This window comes from Oncorhynchus mykiss, chromosome 5 (assembly GCF_013265735.2).
Source record: "Oncorhynchus mykiss isolate Arlee chromosome 5, USDA_OmykA_1.1, whole genome shotgun sequence".
In the NCBI taxonomy this organism is placed as follows: domain Eukaryota; kingdom Metazoa; phylum Chordata; class Actinopteri; order Salmoniformes; family Salmonidae; genus Oncorhynchus; species Oncorhynchus mykiss.
Genome location: NC_048569.1, coordinates 44643058 through 44670286, shown reverse-complemented (window position 1 = coordinate 44670286; position 27229 = coordinate 44643058). Strand labels below are relative to the sequence as shown.

Here is a 27229-nt window from a genome sequence, read left to right as displayed (position 1 = left end):
AAAGATAACCAAGGACAACAAACACCCGAGCGAGCCACTGCCTTTTCACCCCGCTACCATCCAGATGGCGAGGTCAGCACAGGTGCATCAAAGCTGGGATAGAGACTGAAAAACAGCTTCTATCTCAAGGCCATCAGAGTGTTAAACAGCCATCACTAACACTCAGAGGCTGCTGCCTACATACAGACTCGAATCATTGGCCACTAAAATAAATGGATCACTAGTCACTTTAAATACTGCCACTTTAATAATGTTTACATATCTTACATTACTCATCTCATATGTATATACTGTATTTTATACCATCTATTGTATCTGGCCTATTCTGCTCGGTCATTGCTCACCCATATATTTACATGTGTATATTCTTATTCCGTCCCTTTAGATTTGTGTGTATTAGGTAGTTGTTGTTGAATTGATTACTTAGATATTAGATATTACTGCACTGTCGGAAACTAGAAGCACAAGAATTTCGCAACACTCGCATTAGCATCTGCCAGCCATGTGTATGTGACCAATCAAATTTGATTTGATTTGAGAGGCTGTAGTGGATCAAGTTGAGAGCTTCAAGTTCCTTGGCGTCCACATCACCAACAGGAGACTGAAAAGATTTGGCATGGGTCCTCAGATCCTCAAAAGTTCTACATCTGCACCATCGAGAGCATCCTGACTGGTTGCATCACTGCCTGGTATGGCAACTGCTTGGCCTCCAACCGCAAGACACTACAGAGCACATATGTCAGAGTCAAGGCCCGCGGGCCACATCCGGCCCGCAAGAAGGTTTTTTACGGCCCCTGGGATGATCTTGATTTATTATTAGAACCGGCCCGCAGCAAGCCGGCAGCCCGCAGATCTTTTACACGCACCAATACTACATTTCCCACAATGCAAAGGTGACGCACCGAGCAGTAGGCTGCTTCATTTCAATATTTATTGGCACAGCAGTCGTCAGCATCACAGTAAAATTAACTTTCAGATACCCATCAAAAATGGCAAAACGGAAGGTGGATACTGAGAACCGGGGGTTTCAAACAAGGTGGGAGTCGGAGTATATGTTCACGAAGGTAGCTGGAAAACCTGTGTGTCTTCTGTGTGGAGAAAGTGTGGCGGTACTGAAAGAGTATAATCTGAGACGACATTATGAAACGAAACACGCGGACACACACGCGGACGCAACTGTCAAGGCCAGTTTTATTTTGGCAGAAGAGATCGCTAAATCAGCCCGGCCATTTACGGAGGGGGATTTCATCAAAAACTGCATGATTAAAGTTTGTGACGAAGTTTGCCCAGAAAAAAGGCAACTCTTTTTGAATGTGAGTCTGAGCAGAAACACCATTGCCGAGAGAGTAGACCAGTTGTCCATCAATCTAAAAGAGCAGCTTGTGAAAAAGGGAAAAGATTTTATTGCATATTCCTTGGCTGTGGATGAGAGCACCGACATTTCTGACATTGCCCAGTTGTCAATTTTCATCCGCGGAGTGGACTCCAACCTAAGCGTGACAGAGGAGTTTTTGGCTTTACGTCCTATGCATGGCACAACTACGGGGCATGATTTGTATGAAGAGGTGTCAAGATGTGTAAATGAGATGGAGCTGCCTTGGGAAAAACTTGTGGGTTTGACAACCGACGGAGCACCTGCGATGTGTGGACACAGGAGCGGACTGGTGGCGAAGATACGGGAAAAGATGCAAGAGGAAAACGCGACAGGTGAGCTGACAGCTTATCATTGTATCATACACCAGGAAGCGTTGTGCGGTAAAGCCTTGAAAATGGAGCATGTAATGAGCATCATCACGCGCACAGTTAACTTTATCAGAGCCAAAGGTTTGAATCACCGCCAGTTCAAGGCATTTCTGACGGAGTTAGAAACGGAGCATGGTGATTTGCCTTATCACACAGAGGTGCGATGGCTAAGCCAGGGAAAGGTGCTTCAAAGATGTTTCGAGCTTCGTGAGGAGATTTGTCTGTTCTTGGACAGCAAAGGGAAAGACACAACACAACTCCGAGACGAAATGTTTCTGTGTGAAATGGCTTTTCTGTGTGACATTACGAGTCATCTGAATGCAATAAACTTGCAGCTGCAGGGTCGGGATCGTGTCATCTCTGATATGTACAGTACAGTGAAGGCATTTAAAACCAAACTGACTCTGTGGGAGACGCAGATGCGGAAAGAAAATTTGAGCCACTTTCCCAGCTGCCAGACCATGAAAGAGAAGCTCTCTACCAGTGCGTTCCCGAGCACACAGTTGGCTGATAAAATAGGTATGCTTGCCGCTGACTTTCGACGCCGATTTGCTGACTTTGAAGCACAAAAAAGCAGGTTGGAACTGCTCGGTAACCCATTTGCTGTTGACGTGGAAAGCTCACCACCAAACCTCCAAATGGAGTTGATTGACCTCCAATGCAATGATGCACTGAGGGCAAAATATGCGGCAGTGGGTGCTGCGGAGTTCGCCCGTTTCCTCCCCGGCACAATGCCCCAGCTGCGCATCCAGGCTGCTCAAACGTTGTCTATGTTTGGCAGCACATACCTGTGTGAACAACTGTTTTCTTTGATGAACCTGAACAAAACATCACACAGAAGTCGACTTACTGCTGAACACCTCCACTCAATTCTGAGGATTTCTTCAGCTCAGAGCCTTACCCCGAACATTGATGAACTTGTGGAAAAGATGGGACACCACCAAGTATCACCCTCAACCTCAAACAAGTGAACATTACTGTGCAATCACATATTTAGAGTTTTTACTCAGTTCAAGTTTAAAAGTTAAAATTTAATATTTGTTTTCACTGCATGTTACTTCTCCTTAAACAAAGTGTTGTTTTTGATTAATAGATTTTTGCACTTTATTTTTTTGTATTTCAATCCAATTATATTTTAAAAATATTTCAGTTGAGTGGATGATAGAAAATTGCTATTATTGTTTTTTCTTTGAAGTAAATTTAGCCCACTTTTGCTAAAATAGAAAATATAGTCTACTGATGGTGCCTTGAATACCGGTTTCTTTCATTTAATGTTCATGTTATGGGGATATTTATATAAAGGAAATTTGTCTTTTGTGTCTGTTGAAAATTAAAGATTACTGACAGAGCCATAAGAAAATATTGCTTTATTTATCTGATCATATTGTAATATATTTGTTAGGTTTTCAGTAGGTTCAATTAGGTTCACTAGACTATATGCGTCATTTAAAAATTTTTCAATGAACATTCGAACAGTCCGGCCCTTGTCTTGTAGCTGATTTTTTTATTTGGCCCTCCGTCCATTTGACTTTGACACCCCTGCTACAGAGGGTAGTGCATATGGCCCAGTACATCACTGGAGTCAAGCTTCTATACCAGGCGGTGTCAGAGGAAGGCCCTAAAAAGACTCCAGCCACCCTAGTCATAGATTGCTCTCTCTGCTACCGCACGGCAAGCCGTACCGGAGTGCCAAGACTAGATCCAAAATGCTTCTTAACAGCTTCTACCCTCAAGCCATAAGACTCCTGAACAGCTAATCAAATGGCTACCTAGACTATTTGCATTGCTACCCCCTCCCCCCGCCCCTTCTTTTACACTGCTGCTACTCTCTGTCTACTATCTATGCATAGTCACTTTAATAACTCTACCTACATGTACATATTACCTCAATTATCCTGACTAACCACGCACATTGTCCTTAAGAAAAACATCAAGCATCCATTGCTTGTTGCCCTCCTGGCCTAGATCAGAAGAATATTTAGTGGGGAAAAAAGCATGTCTTGGAGGAGAACAACATGGCAATACAGTGGAGGCTCTGTAAGAGCATTGCGTGTTGCCCTGCTATAGCTGAGGATTGTGGTTAATGTGAACGAGCTGCCCCGTGCAGCCTGCACATAATCTCAGTGTGATGCCAGGGTGATGGATGGGCCCTAACCTAGCCTGCTGGGGGGTGAGAGGATATAGGGTCTGGGCTGATCACTGCTCTGGTGCAGTCTGATGCACAGATGATGCAAGGCTGAAGCACACACAGAAACACACGGCCGGATGCTCAAAACGGATGCACAAAACATGCGTGCACCCACGCACACCCATGCGCACACACACTTTGTCACCACTCAGGGGTCTTGAGAATCTGCTGACTACTGCTGATCCTGACGTGTGTGTGTGTGTGTGTGTGTGTGTGTGTGTGTGTGTGTGTGTGTGTGTGTGTGTGTGTGTGTGTGTGTGTGTGTGTGTGCGTGTGTGCGCGTGTGTGCGTGTGTGCGTGCGCGCGTGTGTGTGTGTGTGTGGATGTGCGTGCAATGGTGGGGTGTTGATATGACATCTGGAACACCAGAGAAAATACCATGGACTGTGTTCTCTGTTTTCAAAGCATTGTGTTACAACGGATTACTTAGTTTAACACCATCAAGAGGCACACCAGAACAATTTTCCATAACCAAATAATTAAATTTCCATCAGAAGATTCCATAAGAATTCCATAAATACCACATGAAAACGACAAACACATTTGTTTTGCCCAGTATCCACCAGACTGGTGGATACAGTGTGTGTGTTGTCTTTTGAAGAGCTCGACTTTCCTCTGCGCTGGGCTGCTTATTTGTGAACCTAATGGCCCTGGCTGCTCTAACTGGTGTCTGGGCTCTCTTTAGCCTCTCTTTAGCCTCTCTTTAGCCTCTCTTTAGCCTCTTTTCCCCACTGTTGTTGTTCATGTTGTTGTGTTAAAGTGAAGATAATGTAATCTACCCCCATCCACCTACTTCCTCGTTCCTCCTTCACCTCCTCCTCCCACCATCCTCCTCCCTCTTCTCACCCCAACAACCCTAGATCTCCTGCCCACCCCTTCCCCTCTCTCCCTCACCCCACTTCCCCTCTGCTCCTTCCTGATGCCCCACAACAACTGCACACGGCACACTGTCAGGTCACATGACGGAAAAATACTCTCCACTAAAGTTACCCATACCCATTGCAGACAGAAGATGTGGTGTATTATGTGTAAAAATAATGTAAGGCAATGTTTACACACAGCAAATTCTCCAGTGGTAAATAAAAAATGACAGTGTTAAATTAACACTGTGCTTAGTGCTGATGCTGTTACACTTTGTCAATGTTAGGGAATTAACACTTTGTGTTATGCAATACGTCATACAGCCTTTTTAACACTGGGAAGGGTATGTAGCTTGCACCACTGATCATATAGTATTTTAAAAGTTTTTTTTTTTTAAACAAAATCATGTTTATCATGATTGGATGATATTTGAAGGAAACCAAATGAAAGTATGATGACCAAAGTATGACAAATGACTGTTGCTTCTCCATTGATAAAGTTTGATCATAAAGTTACTGGTCCCCTACCCCATGTCACACACTTGGATTCATTATTAAGGGCTTGTTGCATTCGGCGCACATGTCAAATACAATTTGATTTGATTTGATTTGATTGTTAAAGGGACAAGGCGACTTCACTTTCACACTCATTTTGTGTATGAGTCCGTGTGTGAAAGGGATATCAGAAACCTCTGCAGAATAAATCATCATCCTGCAATTATTGAAGTGAACGGAACAGAACGGTCATCTATCAGAAAACCTCAACAGGTACATCTTTAACACCTGGGACCTTGGGGTCGCTAGATGAGCTGACCCCGAAATGTGCCGTCACACCTGCTCCAGCCCCAGCAGAGAGTCCCGGCTGTTTTTGAAAACATTTTAATGGGCGAAACTTGGCTTTTTTCCCTATTATGTTTCATTCGATGGGGATTATTCCAACACAACACACCAGGAAGCTGAAACGCTACTGCCAGGAAGTAAGATGTTTTTCTCTCCCTCAAAACAAACCAGGGCAGCACAACAGGGCCAATCAAATATAAATCATTGTTTTCTTGGTCAAGTTGAACACAGAGGCAAACTCAGGCAAGCCACATGATCTGATCAAAATTTTAAACAATTATGAAAATATGTAAATCATTATTTGAATATGTTGGTAACCCCAGTGGTGGGAAAAGTACCGAATTGTCATTCTTGAATAATAAAACCGTCCTTATATTAAGCAAACCAGACGGCACAATTTTCTTGTTCTTTTTAAATTGACGGATAACACATCATTTACAAACAAAGCATTTGTGTTTTCTGAGTCTGCCAGATCAAAGGCAGTGGGGAGGACAAGGGAAGTTCTCTTGATAAGTGCGTGCATTTAATCATTTTCTGTCCCTCTAAGCATTCAAAATGTAAGTACTTTTGGGTGTAAGGGAAAATGTACGGAGTAAAAAGTACATTATTTTATTTAGGAATGTAGTGAAGTAAAAGTAAAAGTTGCCAAAAATGTAAATAGCAAAGTAAAATACAGATACCCCAAAAAACTACTTAAGTAGTATTTTAAATATTTTTACTTAAGTACTTTACACCACTGGGTAACCCGTTATATAAAAGTGATAATGCTCTTGAAGCCGGTGTTTGGAGGATATATTGGCATCTGCTCGCTGTGTGTGTGTGTGTGTGTGTGTGTGTGTGTGTGTGTGTGTGTGTGTGGTTCATGTCAAACTTATGTGGATGTGGGTTTGTCAGATTGTTTGAAGTGGGTGAACCATGTGAATTGTGCCATAGTGTGTATTTATGTGAATTCCAGACAGACATTTCCTTCATTGCTGGGTTTGCGAAGCCCTTGTGACTACAGTACAGTGAAGTCAGATGATAATGTCTTCACATGGCCTTGGTCTGCACGCACTATCCATCTCTGAGGAACTTGAGTCTGCATGTCCAAGAGCCGTCTACACTGAACAAAAATATAAACACAACATGCAACAATTACAAAGATTTTACTGAGTTACAGTTCATATAAGGAAATCAGTCAATTGAAATAAATGAATAAGGCCTTATTCAATGGATTTCATGTGACTGGGAATACAGACATGCATCTGTTGTTCACAGATACCGTAATAAAAAAGGTAGAGTGCAGATCAGAAAACCAGTCAGTATCTGATGTGACTACAATGTGCCTCATACAGCGCGTCATCTCCTTCGCATAGAGTTGATCAGGCTCTTGATTGTGGCTTGTGGAATGTTGTCCCACTCCTCTTCAATGGCTGTGAAAAGTCACTGGATATTGCCAGGAACTGGAACATGCTGTCGTACACGCGTAGATCCAGAGCATCCCAAACATGCTCAATGGATGACATGTCTGGTAAGTATGCAGGCCATGGAAGAAATGGGACATTTTCAGCTTCCAGGAATTGTGTACAGATCCTTGCGACATGGAGCCATGCATTATCATCCTGAAACATGAGGTGATGGCGGTGGATGAATGAGACGACAATGGGCCTCGGGATCTCTTCACGGTATCTCTGTGCATTCAATTTGCCATTGATAAAATGCAATTGTGTTCGTTGTTACGACTCTGGTGAGTATGACAAGCACGCAGATGTGCTTCCCTGAGACAGTTTCTGACTGTTTTTGCAGAAATTCTTCTCCGGGAGTGCAAAACCACAGTTTCACCACCTGTCTGGGTGGACAGTCTCAGACAACCCTGCAGGTGAAGAAGTCGGATGTGGTGGTCCTGGGCTGGTGTGGATACACATGGTCTGCGGTTGTGAGGCCGGTTGGAAATACTGCCAATTTCTCTAAAATGACATTGGTAGAAAAGTTAACATTCAATTCTCTGGTTCACTTGGGTAATGATCATGCTGTTTAATCCTCTTCTTGATATGCCACATCTGTCAGGTGGATGGATTATCTTGACAAAGGATAAAATGCTCAAAAACAGGGATGTAAACAAATCTGTGCACAACATTTTATGCAACATTTTTGTGCAAATGGAACATTTCTGGGATCTTTTAATTCAGCTCATGAAACATGATGAACACTTCACATGATGCATTTATATTTTTGGTCAGTATATATCCAAAGCCGAGGGGCGATGCGTTCTATGGAAAATAATGAACGCCGAGATCTTCCACACACGCTAGCGGAGCTGAGATTAGGAGCACACTCTTAAAGGGAGTGCTCCTAATATCAGCTTGTTACCTGTATAAAGGACACCTGTCCACAGAAGCAATCAATCAATCAGATTCCAAACTCTCCACCATGGCCAAGACCAAAGAGCTCTCCAAGGATGTCAGGGAATAGATTGTAGACCTACACAAGGCTGGAATGCGCTACAAGACCATCGCCAAGCAGCTTGGTGAGAAGGTGACAACAGTTGGTGCGATTATTCGCAAATGGAAGAAACACAAAAGAACTGTCAATCTCCCTCGGCCTGGGGCTCCATGCAAGATCTCACCTCGTGGAGTTTCAATTATCACGAGAACGGTGAGGAATCAGCCCAGAACTACACGGGAGGATCTTGTCAATGATCTCAAGGCAGCTGGGACCATAGTCATCAAGAAAACATCCTGCAGCGCCTGCAAGGTCCCCCTGCTCAAGAGAGCACATATACATGTCGATCTGAAGTTTGCCAATGAACATCTGAATGATTCAGAGGACAACTGGGTAAAATGGGTCGTGGATGGGTTTTCCAGCATGACACTGACCCAAAACACACGGCCAAGGCAACAAAGGATGGCTCAAGAAGAAGCACATTAAGGTCCTGGAGTGGCCTAGCCAGTCTTCAGACCTTAATCCCATAGAAAATCTGTGGAGGAAGCTGAAGGTTCGAGTTGCCAAACGTCAGCCTCGAAACCTTAATGATTTGGAGAAGATCTGCAAAGAGGAGTGGGACAAAACCCCTCCTGAGATGTAGTTGGCCACCAGGTTTGCACACAAGTGGCCAACTACAAGAAACGTCTGACCTCTGTGATTGCCAACAAGGGTTTTGTCACCAAGTACTAAGTCATGTTTTGCAGAGGGGTCAAATACTTATTTCCCTCATTAAAATGCAAATCAATTTATAACATTTTTGACATGCGTTTTTCTGGATTTTTTAATTGTTATTCTGTCTCTCACTGTTCAAATAAACCTACCATTAAAATTATAGACTGATCATTTCTTTGTCAGTGGGCAAACGTACAAAATCACCAGGGGATCAAATACTTTTTCCCCCTCACTGTAGTAGTTGCATTTGCATTTGTTTAGGCTGTTTTCTAGAGACATTTATTTGAATACATCCATAACAATGAACTAATGATGTGTTCGATTTCACCTGACAAAGGTCACCGTTGTTGAGGAGGAGCTAGCCAACAACACAGCTAGCACAATCACTTAAAACTGAAGCTGGAAAAGCTGTAAACAACCTGCACTTCATTTCGTTTTACCTGTTTTCTATTGACATTTCTTTGCATAAATCATTATAAATTATGCTGATTCATGACTTCGACTGGCTGAGTGAAGCTGCCTGCATGTCTGTTCATTACTATGGGACAGTTGGAGATCGAATCTGAATATTGAAACAATTTTGCAAATGTCAGAGAGACAGCAAGGTTTATACAAATGTGTGCTATTGAAAACAAATTGCTAGTCTAAAAGAAATGGGAGATAATGTCTACGTGCTTTTTAGAGTGGAGATCAAGTTTATAAATTGTTTGGCTGGGCTGATGAGACAGTGGATTGTGCAGTGAGATGGGACAGAGTAAATAGGCATTTTAACATTATAGCATTAGCTGGTGGTAACTTGTGGAATAGACACCGGCTGGAATGCGGTTTTAACCAATCAGCGTCCAGGATTTGACCCACCAGTTGTATAAAGGGAAATAATGCACACTCTAGAATGACCTTCAAGACAATCAAAAAAAAGTATTCAACAATGCCATGATATATCCAGTCATAGTCTCTCACACTCAATGAGCTTCTAAGAATTATCCAGCATGGACACCTGGAGAATTCTAAGAACAGAGTGTGAGAGAGATTGGAACTACATAGCGGAGTTGACATGTCCAAGAGCATTGTGTGTCCATGCTGCTATGGCATACTCCATAGAACATCAGCGTGAGTAAGAGGAAATGCATTTGACTGCAAAGTCGATAACTAGCGTCGACCACAGACCCCCGAGGTGTGATTGTCGAGACATGGCTTGACCGCGTGCAAATGAGCCCAGATTCGTAAGAAACACGATGACACACGATGTCAGCGCCAGCCTCCCCTGCAGCTTCAATACGTTTTCAAACCGTTTCTCAGACCGAGCATCCTGCAGCTTTCTCACACATTCATGCATCCTGCTCAACACTTCCTCTCCTGGCTGCAACTCAGCATCAAAGGAACAAACAAGAAACAAAAAACTGAAGTAGGCAACATAGCTGCAATGTTGCATGCTAAGAATCTTAAATGTTTAATTTCGTGGTGCACCGAGGAGAGGCACTAACAAACACTAACAAACTGATAAACAAACGTAGGAAAGGCTCTCGGTTAGCCTTAAACAAGCGTTGGATGAGATTTATCCAGTCTGTGGATAGGCAATTATTTTTATGGTGCGAGCCAGCGACGTTCCTGCTTGTGTCTACTGCCAAACTGCAGTGTGTATTTGTTAACTTGATGGAAACTTGTGCCCCTGCCATATCTGATATGCCTTCGACCCACAATCTGCCAGCAAAACAACCAAACGATTACAACTGTGTACATAAACATGCTGCCTGCACTCAGAATTCTTCCTTTGCTTGATAGCCTTACAGCCACCTCAGCAATAGGAGGCGGCAATAGCACTTTTCTTGATCTTCTATCTACTAACCATCACTGTCAATGAACATAAAGTAACAGTATATCAACATTGTGATACACAAAAACAGATGTTCACCTAACAACTCACTTGAGGTTTATGTTTCCTCACAGCACGATTGTTATATTTTGCATTCAACACAAACGTTTTGATAGTTCTGAATCAATTATGTGTATAGACATTAAATTCCTTCAAGTATTATAGTTAGCTGCTTTCCAAGCCAGTACTTGTGTATGTTGGCATGTACTAACAGTGATGTTTGATCATTAGGTCATTTGGTGTTTGATATTCCAAAGCTAAACACTTCCACAAGGTAATTTGTCTTAATGGGAAACATCACTATTCCGGGCTCTTAAAAGCTTTGCAAACACCAGCTGTGTATGAGATCTGTGAATTACATAGGATCTGCTTCCAGGAGTCAAACTCCATGCTTGTTACAGTAGATACTATCCCCTGGATGCACATTTTCTTGGATATTTTACCCGATGTCTTGTTTCACTGTTTACATGTTATTTGTTTACTGGTTATAGATCACATCAAGTCATACGTATTCTGATATTTCAGTTCTCATATTTCGTTTCTGTGACCACTACACCACATTGATGTAACCTCACAAATAAAACCTTCCTGATATCTAGTTTTTGGTTCTCACAACAACAACAAAAAATACTTTTAAGAAACAATAAGCTTCTTGCTTCCAGTGTTTCATTTAGGCCGATAAAAGAGAAGACAGAAGACAGTGGTTCGGCCCGTCAAACGGACAGTAAAGGAATGTATTTTTTTAAGCTCCAAGTATGGAGAGAGACGGTTCAGAGTGAGGTCTTCTGGGAGTTCTGGAGCATCCGTCAGGGGATGCTCGGGATTTACGACCGACCACGCAGAGGGGAGAGAGGGGAGACTGCCAATGTCCTGGTTAGGGTAAGGGAAGGGAGTGGACGTCTGTCTGTTGGACAAAGCTTGACCATTACTCCCTTTCATCAGACCTGGGTTCAAATACTATTTGCTTTCTTTCAAGTAGCTACGGTTGAAGTCAGAAGTTTACATACACTTCGGTTGGAGTCATTAAAGCTCGTTTTTCAACCCCTCCACACATTTCTTGTTAACAAACTATAGTTTTGGCAAGTCAGTTAGGACATCTACTTTGTGCATGACACAAGTCATTTTTCCAACAATTGTTTACAGACATATTATTTCACTTATCACAATTCCAGTGGGTCAGAAGTTTCCATACACTAAGTTGACTGTGCCTTTAAACAGCTTGGAAAATTCCAGAAAATTATGTCATGGCTTTAGAAGCTTCTGATAGGCTAATTGACATCATTTGAGTCAGTAGAAGGTGTACCTGTGGATGTATTTCAAGGCCTACCTTCAAACTCAGTGCCTCTTTGCTTGACATCATGGGAAAATCAAAAGAAATCAGCCAAGACCTCAGAAAAAAATGGTAGACCTCCACAAGTCTGGTTCATCCTTGGGAGCAATTTCCAAATGCCTGAAGATACCACGTTCATCTGTACAAACAATAGTATGCAAGTATATACACCATGGGACCACACAGCCATCATACTGCTCAGGAACAACAGTAAAGGACCTTGTGAAGATGCTGGAGGAAACAGGTACAAAAGTATCTATATCCACAGTAAAACAAGTCCCATATCGATATAACCTGAAAGGCCGCTCAGCAAGGCAGAAGCCACTGCGCCAAAACCGCCATTAAAAAAGCCAGACTGCACATGGGGACAAAGATCGTACTTTTTGGAGAAATGTCACCTAGTCTGATGAAACAAAAATAGAACTGTTTGGCCAAAATGACCATTGTTATGTTTGGAGGAAAAAGGGGGAGGCTTGCATGCTGAAGAACACCATCCCAACCGTGAAGCACGGGGGTGGCAGCATCATGTCGTGGGGGTGCTTTGCTGCAGGAGAGACTGGTGCACTTCACAAAATAGATGGCATCATGAGGCAGGACAATTATGTGGATATATTGAAGCAACATCTCAAGACATCAGTCAGGAAGTTAAAGCAAATGGGTCTTCCAAATGGACAATGACCCCAAGCATACTTCCAAAGTTGTGTCAAAATGGCTTAAGGACAACAACGTCTAGGTATTGGAGTGGCCATCACAAAGCCCTGACATCAATCCTATGGAAAATTTGTGGGCAGAACTGAAAAAGCGTGTGCGAGCAAGGAGGCCTACAAACCTGACTCAGTTACACCAGCTCTGTCAGAAGGAATGGGCCAAAATTCACCCAACTTATTGTGAGAAGCTTGTGGAAGGCTACCCAAAATGTTTGACCCAAATTAAACAATTTAAAGGCAATGCTACCAAATTTTAATTGAGTGGATGTAAACTTCTGACCCACTGGGAATGTGATGAAAAAAATAAAAGCTGAAATAAATCATTATCTCTACTATTATTCTGACATTTCACATTCTTAAAATAAACTGGTGATCCTAACTGACCTAAAACAGGGAATTTTACAAGGATTACATGTCAGGAGTTTTGAAAATCTGAGTTTAAATGTATTTGGCTAAGGTGTATGTAAACTTCAGACTTCAACTGTATATAGTTTGATTTGGCCTGCCTAGAGTGCTGGTTGAGGGCAGAGGAGGGACTCCCAATACCAGGACCATGGTTAGGGTGAGGGATTGGCCATTTTTCTGTTGGACAAAGCTTGGCTATCGTTCCCTCTCCCGCTCTTCTGTTATACCCTGACCTGGGTTGAAATTCTTTCTAATACCTTTGTTGAACCTAGAGTGCCAGATGGGCAATTTTAACCTTTGGGACTACTTCCTTGGTTCCATTGCATGAGGCAATGGAGTGGAGTTCACCAGATTAAAATAAATTATATTATCCTATTTTTGGCATATACAGTGCATATCAAATTAGCAACGGTTGCAATCATTTGCTGTGGGTCTGTGGATTCAGCCAGTCTCCTTTTCTCCAGACTCATAAATTCAGCCAGAGCACTAATGTCTAAAGACAAACTGACCAGCTTCCACCCCACTTATCTTCTAACAGCCAGTGAATTAGTAATTTAATCAAATCAGCTGCAGCAGCGTTCCATACATAAATCAGCCTTCAGACAGTGAAATAAATGTAGACTGTCCATTTTATCTAGGGGAGTAGAGATAGATACACTGTAGTGCCTATACACACAGGCAGAAATATGGCAAAGGGAAAATGTCACTCCTCTAAAGAATGCTGAGGATTCTCTTTGCATAGACTTCAGTTGACAGACATTTGGTTTGTTGTCTGCTCTGCAACGTGCAGATCCACCCGATTGCGACGATAGATGGAGCCACCAACATCCACCCGGTAAGAATGTGGTGCAACTCTCTATAAGCACTTGCCCAGCCTCCAAAGTTCTGTATGTCTCTCAGAAGCGGGTTCATCCTTATCGTTTTACCCACCTCCAGCTCTGGTAGGTCTCGAGCCGTCAGGTCATAGAAGCACTTAGAGAGCTGCTTTCTGTGATGCAGTTTGTCCGTGACCATGTCGCAGGGCTCAAGTAGCTTGTTAGCTACGGGGATGGTAGTCTTCAGAAGGCGTTGCGCTGGGCTGCTGTCCATGTTTTCGGTGGGTGGTCCTCAACTGTAAGATGGCTTTCCAGGGGTCGTTGCTGTCATGCAAGCCCCTGTGTAATACGTTTTTTGCAATCTTGACAGCTGACTCTGCTTTGCATTTGCCTTTGGGTGTCTTGGAGAGGTGGTCATGTGGTCAAACTCCCATTCTGAGGCGAAACGCTTGAACTTTTTAGTGAATTGTGGGCCATTGTCCGTGCGGACCTTGTCAGTTTGGCGCTGCCTTGCAAACTGCGACCTTCTTTGTCTCTGTAGAGAAGTCAGGGAGTGGTTCAATTTCTCAAAAGTCAGAGTAGTGATCAACAATGACAAGATAGTCCTTTTGTCCGTGGCTGAATAAGTCCATGCTGACAATTTGCCAGGCCCTTGTGGGAAGTTTGAGTGACATCATGGTTTCCTTTGGCTGTTCATGAGGGTACTCGTTGCATGTGGTACAGCTGCTGGCAAAGGCTTTAATTTCTGCTTCAATGTTTGGCCAGTATAATGTTTCACATGTCTGGCGGTAGCATACGTCACCTAAAACTGGAGTGTATGCGGGTAAGCATCTCTGGACGTAGTGATTTGGGGATAATGATCTTCTGACCTTCGAACAAGATGCCATTTTGCACGCTGAACTCATCTCGAAAGGCCCAGTAATCTCTCACTGTGAAAGGTGTCTCCTATTTCAGGTACGGCCAACCTGTGAGGACCATGGACTTCAGTGATTGTAGGTGTTCGTCCTTGTCAGTGTGTTGCCTGATTTGGGCTAGGCAGTGATCTGTCACGTTTAAGTAGTCTGCCTGATTGATTTGTTGAACATCTTGTTGTTCCTGCTGTGGCGAACAGATGGCATGCCGCTGATAGGCAGTGTCTCTGCCTGTACATTGTGCTGTTGCCATGCTCAGTGTCTCACTGATGTACATATCTGCTCCTGGCTTGTAGACGTCCTTCAGGCTGTAGGTTTGCAGAGTCAGGAGCATGCTTTGAAGCCTTTTGGGCGCGTTGAGAAGAGATTTACTGAATATGTCAATGAGTGGTTTGTGGTCAGTTTCAGCAGTGACCAGCTCTCAACCATATAAGTAGTGATGGAAGCGCTGGCAGGAGAAGACATTGCTGAGGCACTCTTTCTCAATTTGTGCATAGTTTTGTTCGGTGGGGTGAGTGCTCTCGCTTCAAACGCAACGGGCAGGCCTTCCTGGATAAGGCAGCATACAAGTCCACTTTGGCTGGAGTTGCTCTGGATTTTGACAGGCTTTGTGACGTCGTATTAGTGCAACACTGGCATGGATGAAGCCAGAGATTTCATCTCCGGCACTGCGGCCTCGTGTTTCAAATCAAATCAGAATCAAATCAAATTTTATGTCACATGCGCCGAGTACAACAGTGAAATGCTTACTTACAAGCCCTTAACAACAATGCAGTTTTAAGAAAATACCAAAAAAAAAGTAAGAGAAAATATAACAAATAATTAGTGAAAGAGCAGCAGTAAATAACAATAGTGGGGCTTTATACAGGGGGTACCGGTACAGAGTCAATGTGCGGGGGCACCGGCGTCATGGTAACTGAGGTAATATGTACATATAGGTAGAGTTATTAAAGTGACTATCCATTGATAATAACAGAGAGTAGCAGCAGCGTAGAAGAGGAGGGAGAATGCAAATAGTCTGGGTTTGGGTAGCCAGTGCCATGGTGTGTCTTTGTCCAGCAATCAGCGCAGAAGCTCATAGACTGCTGATAGGTGTGGCATGAACTTTGCAAGATAGTTTGCAAAGCCGATGAGAAGCTGCTCTCCTTTTGCATCAGACGGGTTTGGCATGTCGAGGATCGCTCTGACCTTGTCTGGGTCCGGCTTCAGGCCTTTTGCCGAGAGAATGTGGCCATGGAAGTGGACGTCTTTCACCTTGAACTGCAGCTTCTTCAGGCCAAGGCCAAGCTTAACTGATCGGCAGCGCTCCATCAGTGCCAGGAGCTTCACATCGTGGTCGCGTTCTGCTTTTTTGCCTCTGTCACCACAGCCTACAGTTAGGACATCATCAGCGATGGGTTCAATGCCCTTGAGCCCAGCCAGTAACTCGTGCTGCTTGCGTTGGTATACCTCAGGCGCCACCGATACACCAAATGGGAGCTTGAGCCAGCGTTTCAGACCCCAGGAGGTCCAGAAGGTAGTCATGAAGCTGCTATCTTCGTCCAGCTTGCATTGAAGGAATGCATCTCGGGCGTCCACCAAGGTGAAAATCCTGGCCATTGGAAGCTTGTAGGGGACATCCTCCAGTGTTGGCATGATGTCGTGGGAGTGTTTCAGTGCTTGGTTCAGATGCTTGGTTCATTGCTTGGTTCATCTTCTCATCTTCTCTGGCTTTTTCACTATGACCGTATTGCTGATCCAGTCAGTTGGTTCAGTCATAGATGTCATGCGGCCATCGGCCTCATACTTGTCCAGCTGGGCCTTCAAGGCCACTTTCGTTGCAATGGGCACATTGCGAGGAGCACGCTAGACTGGAGTGATGCTCTCATCCAATTCAAAGTGCACCTCCACAGGTACTGATTCAACAGGCCCGTTGAATACATCGTCATATCTGCTGAGTAGCTGTTCTTTGGACAGGGGTCCATGCTGGACATGCTCCACGATGTGCAGGTCATTTGCTACGGTGAACTGCATCAGTCCCAGGCGTTCGCATGTAGAGTCTGACAGGAGAGGATGTTGACTGGTTTTCACAATCTCAAACTCCAGCTTGTGTTTGTGTCCCCGAATAACACATTCGGTCTCAAAGATGCCCATAGAGCTCATTAGTTCTCCTGAGTACAGCTTTAGTCTAGTATCTCTGGGCAAAATATTTGTCTTTGTAGCTCATTACATTGCACGTAGCACCGGAATCCAGGTGACATTGTTGCATCTTGTTGTGTAATCGTAGTGTCACAAACCATTTCTTCCCTCGAGTGTACAGCCCCAATGGATTCGTGCATGTAAATGTCACTTTCAATGAGTGACATCCTCAACACAGTGAATCTTGCCTTCACTCCCTCTTCTTTTGCTTTTGAGACACACTTTTGCAAAGTGATTATTGGTTCCACAAGCTCTGCGTGGTTTTTCCATAGGCAGGGCAGTGCTCTTTGCCTCGTGCCTGTGCATTTCCAAAGTATTTGCATGATATGGGGTGGTCTGTGTCCACCGTTTGATTGGTTTGTCTGAATGTCTGCCTGGCAACAGCGTGAACAGTATCAACGTTGGTGTGTGGGGTTTCGATTTCCATTGCTCTCATTCTCATGTCAGTGACTTCAGCAGTGCGGCACACTTCAATGGCAGTTACTAATGTTAAGCCTCTCACTCTTAGTAGATGTCGGCGCGCGTCCTCATTTGAAATTCCCAGGAATATTTGTCACGAATCAGTTCATCTTTCAATCCCTCACATTCACAAGTAGCGTATCTTTCTCTCAAACGGGTTACACAGTTGTGTACTGACTCACCCTCTTCCTGTTTGCAGCTTCCAGAAACAAACTGCTCGTAAATGACGTTTCTGGCGGGTTTGAAGTACTTCTCCAATACATCCAGTATGGCCTTTGCATCACCCTGTTGTTGTGCTGTGAGGGTGAGAATGTGCCGGTAGATATGCCTGCATTCGCTGCCCATTAAGCTCCTCAGAGTTGCTGCTTGGACCTCGTTGGGTTTCTCATGTAGGCCGGTCGCCAGCGCATAGTCCTCGAATTCATCCCTGAAGTTGTCCCAATTAGTATTCCAGTCCCCTGTGAGAACCATGGGATAAAGCGCTTGCTTTCAACATAGAGTCCACCCTCCCCCATGAATGTCATGGTGTAATGCGTGTGTGTGTGTGCGTGTGTGCGTGTGTGTGTGTGTGTGTGTGTGTGCGTGTGTGCGTGTGTGCGTGTGTGCGTGTGTGCGTGTGTGCGTGTGTGTGTGTGTGCGTGTGTGTGTGTGTGTGTGTGTTTTCAAGTGTCCAGAGTAAGTTGACTTGTTCCAGTCCCACACACCTCTGATTGAAGCCAGATGAGCTCTCCTCCAGGTCCTAAACCAAACACCTGCACTCCCATCTCTGTTAGCGTTAGGTTTAAATGCTGCCACCGCAGTAACCAGATGTGGGCCCCTGAGTCATGCTGGAACAGCTCTCCTAGTACAACATGAGATTTGTCAGTATGGTCCCAACCAGTATGCTCCTGCCCAGCCCCTCTCATTCATAAACAATCAGGCAGCTCACAGAGGGGTACAAGGCCATAGACGAGACCAATACTCAGGAAGAGTAGCTAGGACAGTAACCATTAAACAAAGCTCCTCACACGGTTATTATTCCAAGAAGGGGAGGTGTCAAATAAAAAATACAAATAAACGTTATTTGTCACACGCTTTGTAAACAACAGGTGTAGACTAACAGTGAAATGCTTACTTACAGAGAGAAAGAAAATAGAGAAATAATAGAAAAGTAAAACCTGTCAAAATAAATGTAATAATGAATGCAGAATGAGTGACGATAACTTGGCTATGTACATGGGGTACCAGTACCGAGTCGATGTGAGGGCATGTATGGAAGACGTTTTCCCACTACTATAGCTGTGGATATGGCTGTGTTCCATCTGGACTATAGCAGTCTAGGGTCAGTTTCATTAGAGCATGGAATGGAAAACGTTTTGCAGCAGAATGAGCATTTCTAGCTCTCCCCAGGCTGTAATGCAAGGACTGAGGCTGCCTGGGTGTGTAGTAGGTGGTCAGTGGGGATGGGACCCAGAGGTTACAGGGAAACTCTTAGTCCGTGTCCCTGTCCCAAATGGCACTCTATTCTCTATATAGTGTACTACTTTTGACCAGGGCCCATGGGGAATAGGGTGCCATTTGGGACTCAGCCTTGGTGTGATGTGATAGCTGCTAATGTGAGCCTCTATCTCCAGCTGCATATCTAACTCAATTCTCTAATGATGGTCACGGGCCTGCATCACATGTGAGCGTAGGAATCTGAGAGTCGGAGTTGGCTTTACAGAAACAGAGGAGCGTTTCAGGGTTTCAGACCCAGTTCCAGGTTGTGTCCCAAATGGCACCGTCTTCCCTATATAGTGCACTACATTTGACCAAGGCCCATAGGGCTCTGGTCAAAAGTAGGGCACGATATAGGGAACATATACAGTAGGTGCCAGGGAGGCAGACCCAGTCTCCAATATGTTGTTGGTACTTTCCTCCCTTTTTGCACTACAAGAACATGACCTGAGAAGTTAATTCAGTACTGCTGGATTTATAACTGAGTGCTCAGTCACTGAGGGACATCCCAATACCAGTAACAGGCATATCTATTTCCAAAAACGTTCAATAATTGGTCTTCACTGGCAGTGTCAGAAACCCCACACCTGGTTGCATGACATGAGGTCTGGCTGTGGACTAACACCACACAGGAACTGAATTTATTTCACTTCAGATTATTTATTGGAGCTGTGTTCCCAATTTTTCCCAGTTATCATACACAGTAAACGGTTTGTACTCGAAAATACACGCCATCAACATTTTGGCAAAAAAAAAAAAAAAGTGTATTATATCAAAATACTTCCCTAAGACATAATAACAGTTAATAAGAACCAGGACAGTTCTAGAGGCTACACTCATGCAGGTTCACTGTTTCTCACGGTCAGTTGCACCACTGACTCAACTGCTCAATTAGGCACCACACTATTTACCAAGAGAGTTTTCATCTATATTCTTTGTAGCTGTCTATTTACCAACACAAACCGATGCTGGCACTAAGACCGCGCTCAATGAGCAAACAGGAAAACGCTCATCCATGGGCGATGCCACTAGTGGCCGGGGACTTTAATGCAGGGAAACCTAAATCCGTTTTACCTCATTTTTACCAGCATGTTAAATGTGCAACCAGATGGGAAAAAACTCTAGACCACGTTTAGTCCACACACAAAGACGCGTACAAAGCCCTCCCTCACCCTCCATTTGGCAAATCTGACCATAATTCTATCCTCCTGATTCCTGCTTACAAGCAAAAACTAAAGCAGGAAGCACCAGTGACTGGGTCAATAAAAAAGTGGTTAAATGAAATATGTTCCGGGATTCTTCCGATAGCATTGAGGGTACACCACATCAGTCACTAGCTTCATCAATAAGTACATCAATGAGGTCGTCCCCATAGTGACGGTACGTATATGCACAAACCAGAAGCCATGGATTACAGGCAACATCCGCACTGAGCGAAAGGGTACAGCTGCCGCTTTCAAGGAGTGGCAGCTGTACCCGCTCGTGAACTGTGGAAGGGCTTGCAAACTATTACAGACTACAAAGGGAAACACAGCCGCGAGCTGCCCATTGACACAAGCCTACCAGATGAACTAAATTACTTCTATGCTTGCTTCGAGGCAAGTAACACTGAAACATGCATGAGAGCATCAGCTGTTCCGGACGACTGTGTGATTACGCTCTACGTAGCCGATGTGAGTAAGACCTTCAAACAGGTCAACATTCAGAAGAACTCAGGGCCAGACAGATTACCAGGACGTGTACTCCGAGCATGCTCTGACCAACTGGCAAGTGTCTTCAGTGACATTTTCAACCTCGCCCTGTCTGAGTCTGTAATACCAACATGTTTCAAGCAGACCACCATAGTCCCCTGTGCCAAAAGAACACTAAGGTAACCTGCCAAAATGACTACCGACCCGTAGCACTCACGTCTGTTGCCATGAAGTGCTTTGAAAGGCTGGTCATAGCTCACATCAACACCATTATCCCAGAAACCCAAGACACACTCCAATTTGCATACCGGCCCAACAGATCCACAGATGATGCAATCTCTGTTGCACTCCACACTGGCCTTTCACACCTGGACAAAAGGAACACATACAGTATGTGGGAATGCTATTCATTGACTACAGCTCAGCGTTCAACACCATAGTTCCCGCAAAGCTCATCACTAAGCTAAGGACCCTGGGACTAAACACCTCCCTGTGCAACTGGATACTGGACTTCCTGACGGGCAGCCCCCGGGTGGTAAAGGGAAGTAACGACACATCCGCCAAGTGGATCCTCAACACGTGGGCCCCTCAGGGGTGTGTGCTCAGTCCCCTTCTGTACTCTCTGTTCACTCATGACTGCATGGCCAGGCACGACTCCAACACCATCATTAAGTTTGCCGATGACACAACAGTGGTAGACCTGATCACTGACAACAATGAGACAGCCTATAGGGAGGAAGTCAGAGACCTGGTCGTGTGGTGCCAGGACAACAACCTCTTCCTCAATGTGATCAAGACAAAGGAGATGATTGTGGACTACAGGAAAAGGAGAACCGAGCACGCCCCCATTCTCATCGATGGGGCTGTAGTGGAGCAGGTTGAGAGCTTCAAGTTCCTTGGTGCCCACATCACCAACAAACTGTCACACCAAGACAGTTGTGAAGAGGGCACGACAAAACGTATTCCCCCCCCAGGAGACTGAAAAGATTTGGCATGGGTCCTTAGATCCTCAAAAGGTTATACAGCTTCACCATAGGAGCATGGTTGCATCACTGCCTAGTATGGCAGCTGCTTGGCCTCCGACCGCAAGGCACTACAGAGGGTATTGCGTTTGGCCCAGTGCATCACTGGGTCCAAGCTTCCTGCCACCCAGGACCTCTATACCAGGCAGTGTCAGAGGAAGGCCCTAAAAATTGTCAAGGACTCCAGCCACCCGAGTCATAGACTGTTCTCTCTGCTACCACACAGCAAGCGGTACCTTAGCGCCATGTCTAGGTCCAAGAGGCTTCTAAACAGCTTCTACCCCCAAGCCATTAGACTCCTGAACATCTATTCAAATGGCGACCCAGACTATCTGTATTGCCCCCACCCCTTTTTTACGCTTCTGCTACTCTCTGTTTATTATGTATGCATAGTCAATTTAATAACTCTACCTACATGTACATTGTCATAACGTTGGCCTGGGGGTAGGTTTATGACCGTCATAAATACCTCTTCCCCCCCCTTTCCTCTCTTTACCCTACTGATGTTACATTTGCAAAACCGTTGGTTAACATAGAGATTCTGGGAACATCAGAAGGTGGGGGTGGGGTGGGGGGGGGGGGAATGAACTATATTCTGGTAATCCGACCAATTGAACATATGCGGTGGTACTTAATGAATATGATGTCAGTTCGGTTGTCATCTGAGACATTCTCATCAATGATAAGATGACAAACTCTACAGTGGAAAGTCTTCACATAGAGTTATCAGATTCACATGGAATTGTTGTTCCATTTCAATGTTTGAAAATGAAATTATTCGTGATGGGATGAAATGTGATTTTAGCTTCTAAAATGTGAGATTTGGGTTTTCATAAGGTCAAGGTCAAGCTCTGCTCAATCAGTGGCCCGCCCCTGTGAAGGGACATGGGCTATAAAACTTTTCAAACACGCCCTCCTCTCCTTTCCAATATAAAGCCTTGACGACAATGTAACCTCCTGTTGTGAGGTCGATGGTCCGATGTCAGAATGGTTCAGATAATAACTACAGAACGAAGCCAACATCAGCGTGAGCTTTGGTTGCGAATGGTATGAACTTTGAACTCTTATTCACTACAGAAGTGATACCTCCTAGCCGTTGAGTTAGCAACAGCAGCTGCAAACGTAGGTTAGAAAGGAACAGAGTATCCCATCAATCACACAACGATGTTACTACAACGTATCCAATTGACCACCAGAGACATTCTTCAAAGGACAAAGGACTCGGTTTGGCAACACGGCCTTCCATCTACCACCAACCTACTGAAGCGCAGCTCAGAGTAAATATTTATTGCATTTTCCTTTTCCAAATGGGCGGTAATTTAGAATGCATAAGATACTGTATTTATGATAGCACAGCTTCGCCCTTGTTCCTCAGTCTTCCCGCTCTTTCACTCAAACCCAGCCCCTTTTCTTTTGTGTAACAAGCTGTCATATCTGTTCCGCCCGAAAGGGACGTTTTCCTTTAGGACGTAATCAAGTTATGATTTAATTATGTGTATGTGTAATTCTGTGTGATTAGTTAGGTATTTAGTAAATAAATAATTAAACCCAATTTTGTATTGCTGATTCAACTTGTTAGCCAGGGTTTGTGCAGATAACCAAGAATTTACAACTTTCAGATGAGACTGAATTAAGGTGACGATTAATATTGACTGCTACAGTGCCTTGCGAAAGTATTCGGCCCCCTTGAACTTTGCGACCTTTTGCCACATTTCAGGCTTCAAACATAAAGATATAAAACTGTATTTTTTTGTGAAGAATCAACAACAAGTGAGACACAATCATGAAGTGGAACGACATTTATTGGATATTTCAAACTTTTTTAACAAATCAAAAACTGAAAAATTGGGCGTGCAAAATTATTCAGCCCCGTTCAGTGAGCATCTCTGAATGATTCAATGTTGACCTAAATGACTAATGATGATAAATACAATCCACCTGTGTGTAATCAAGTCTCCGTATAAATGCACCTGCACTGTGATAGTCTCAGAGGTCCGTTAAAAGTGCAGAGAGCATCATGAAGAACAAGGAACACACCAGGCAGGTCCGAGATACTGTTGTGAAGAAGTTAAAAGCCGGATTTGGATACAAAAAGATTTCCCAAGCTTTAAACATCCCAAGGAGCACTGTGCAAGCGATAATATTGAAATGGAAGGAGTATCAGACCACTGCAAATCTACCAAGACCTGGCCGTCCCTCTAAACTTTCAGCTCATACAAGGAGAAGACTGATCAGAGATGCAGCCAAGAGGCCCATGATCACTCTGGATGAACTGCAGAGATCTACAGCTGAGGTGGGAGACTCTGTCCATAGGACAACAATCAGTCGTATATTGCACAAATCTGGCCTTTATGGAAGAGTGGCAAGAAGAAAGCCATTTCTTAAAGATATCCATAAAAAGTGTCGTTTAAAGTTTGCCACAAGCCACCTGGGAGACACACCAAACATGTGGAAGAAGGTGCTCTGGTCAGATGAAACCAAAATGTAACTTTTTGGCAACAATGCAAAACTTTATGTTTGGCGTAAAAGCAACACAGCTGAACACACCATCCCCACTGTCAAACATGGTGGTGGCAGCATCATGGTTTGGGCCTGCTTTTCTTCAGCAGTGACAGGGAAGATGGTTAAAATTGATGGGAAGATGGATGGAGCCAAATACAGGACCATTCTGGAAGAAAACCTGATGGAGTCTGCAAAAGACCTGAGACAGGGACGGAGATTTGTCTTCCAACAAGACAATGATCCAAAACATAAAGCAACATCTACAATGGAATGGTTCAAAAATAAACATATCCAGGTGTTAGAATGGCCAAGTTAAAGTCCAGACCTGAATCCAATCGAGAATCTGTGGAAAGAACTGAAAACTGCTGTTCACAAATGCTCTCCATCCAACCTCACTGAGCTCGAGCTGTTTTGCAAGGAGGAATGGGAAAAAATGTCAGTCTCTCGATGTGCAAAACTGATAGAGACATACCCCAAGCGACTTACAGCTGTAATCGCAGCAAAAGGTGGCGCTACAAAGTATTAACTTAAGGGGGCTGAATAATTTTGCACGCCCAATTTTTCAGTTTTTGATTTGTTAAAAAAGTTTGAAATATCCAATAAATGTCGTTCCACTTCATGATTGTGTCCCACTTGTTGTTGATTCTTCACAAAAAATACAGTTTTATATCTTTATGTTTGAAGCCTGAAATGTGGCAAAAGGTCGCAAAGTTCAAGGGGGCCGAATACTTTCGCAAGGCACTGTATTGATGTAAAATATTACTAGGTCTTTAAGAGGTTATTCGGAAGATGACAGCTCCATAAATATTATTTCGTGGTGCCCCGACTCTCTAGTTAAATACATTTACATGATTAGCTCAATCAGGTAATATTAATTACGGATAAATTATTTTATAGCATAGCATGTCATATCACTTAATCCGGCATAGCCAAAGACACGACAACATATTACCTCAATTACCTAGACTAACCGGTGCCCCTTCACTTTACTGCTGCTCTTTAATATTTTATTACTTTTATTTCAGATTTTTTGTGGCAATTTTTTCTTAAAACTGCATTGTTGGTTAATGGCTTGTATGGAAGCATTTCGCTGTAAGGTCTACACCAGATGTATTCGGCGCATGTGACAAATACAATTTGATTTGACTTGATCTGATCTAATCATCACTCATGATGACTTAACTTCTGTGTCCAGATTTACTGGTGGCGTTGTTCTCTCTTAAAATGTCCCAACCAGAGCTGAAAGAATTAGGGTCTAATTGCAGTGGATTTCCATAGTTAGACATGGGAAGGAATAGCATATGGGTACATGTCCCACTATCCCATTCACCAGAGAAACATTTATACCGGCTGAAAAGGACAATTTCAAAACCGTTAGATTCTGAGGTCTATTCTAATAAACCATGGCAGTGCACGTGATGAACTTGCTTAACCTTCAGGTTAAAAAGGGGTCAATCCAATCCAAAAGTCACTTACACCTAATGGATGCTTTAATGGGTCACGATTACTCATAAATAATATAGAACACCCCTGATGATTTGTGCCCGTTGGATGCGCATAATATAACCTAGACCCAGTAAGGTAAACCATGCGCGCACGGCACGATGGACTGTTCGCTTGTAATAACATGCGTATTCGAGTAAAGCTCACTTACCGAGTGCTGTCGTTAATTTAATATACTGCATTCGCCCGAGCATCTTGGTATCATCGGTCTCCAGGGCGGCAGGAGCGGTATTCTTCGACCCTTCCCGTCTGACGCGCAATATTCAACTAAAGACAGATCTCTCTAGAGGCGTGAGGGGTGACTGAACTACTCTGAGAATTCGCCTGGCATTTCCTGTATTCTAGCATCTGCGTTTGAAGTACAAGAGGAACCCTGTAAGTGCCACTAAACTTAAACTTATTCCGTTTAAAAAAAATAGGTGTTATTCTTCTGTTCAGTGGCACGTCACCGCTCCATATCCTCTGCTGCTGCGTAGGCTACTGCGTGGAGTGGACCGGGCAGGGAGAACAAGTTTGTGGGAGTTGGCTTGCCAAGCCAACCCATGGGCAAATCTTATCCTGCAAAAAAAACAATGACAGCGAGGTCTGACTCTGTATATACGAGTAGTTACTTTGGAATGGGGAATCACCACCAATCCAAATCACCACCATTAGTGATATCTATAGCCAATATATAATTCAAAAGACATTTCCTTGCCAGGTCTTGTAAAGTGATGAGAAAAATAGCAGGTGATTTCAACCTTTCTATAAACTTTCCCTGAAATGTCATGTTTAAATATACAGCATTACTAAAATGATAATGTCAAAGAAAACGAATTGACAGTAAGAAAAGAAATGGAGCTCACTCAAAATATTTTGCCAGCTATAATCATCCTTCAGTCATGCTTTGCTTTGGTTTTGAGGAAATAGCTCTATCATTGTTGTCTAAAGAACATCACATTTACCACCACCTCATCGATAAACACAATCTGGACGAATAACCATTTCTGTACTTTCTGAGCTGCAATTACAGGATAACATTAGCTTTAGATTCAGGTGTTGGGGCGTGCTCCTGCCTTATGGAGTTATGACTAGCATGTACACAGTATGGTTGACTTTCACAACCCTACTGACAGTTAATTCACTACACCTGTTCTGGAGAAGAGAGTTTTTTTAAATAATATAATAATATATGCCATTTAGCAGACGCTTTTGTCCAAAGCAATTTACAGTCATGCGTGCACATATTTTACATGATAGACAGGGAACAACATCCATAAAGTAGTTGTATGAGGGGTTTGGGATTAGCCTGGAACCCAAACTGATATGTTCTGTTTTGGAGTATATCAGTTTGGATTCAAGGCGAGATTGTGATTACCTCCTGTTGTTAAAATCTCATAAGTAAGAGAACATGCAGCCACAGAAACAGTAGAAGTGGCAACCTTCAACTCACCACCGACCCATCGCCATTGTTGACATTCTTCTTGTTAGCCCTCTTTTTCCTGAAGGTTTCCATTTCAAATTGAGACAGATTGAGACTGTGTTTGGATACAGGTTACATGAGATGTGTTCCTATTTACCTTGACCCGTCATTTTCCATTTGGGAGGTAAT

General features: G+C 43.7%; 1 protein-coding gene across 2 annotated transcripts in view; it reads right to left on the bottom strand.

The window, feature by feature from the left end:
• Positions 1-26146, bottom strand: part of itga1 (integrin, alpha 1) — a 73317-nt gene extending 47171 nt beyond the window's left edge. For both annotated transcript variants that reach the window (XM_036977634.1, XM_036977635.1), the window contains exon 1: positions 25790-26146. In XM_036977634.1, the coding sequence (XP_036833529.1) occupies positions 25790-25832 (43 nt within the window). In that variant the 5' untranslated portion in view covers positions 25833-26146. The remainder of the gene's footprint in view (positions 1-25789) is intronic.
• Between the last annotated feature and the right edge of the window lie 1083 nt (positions 26147-27229).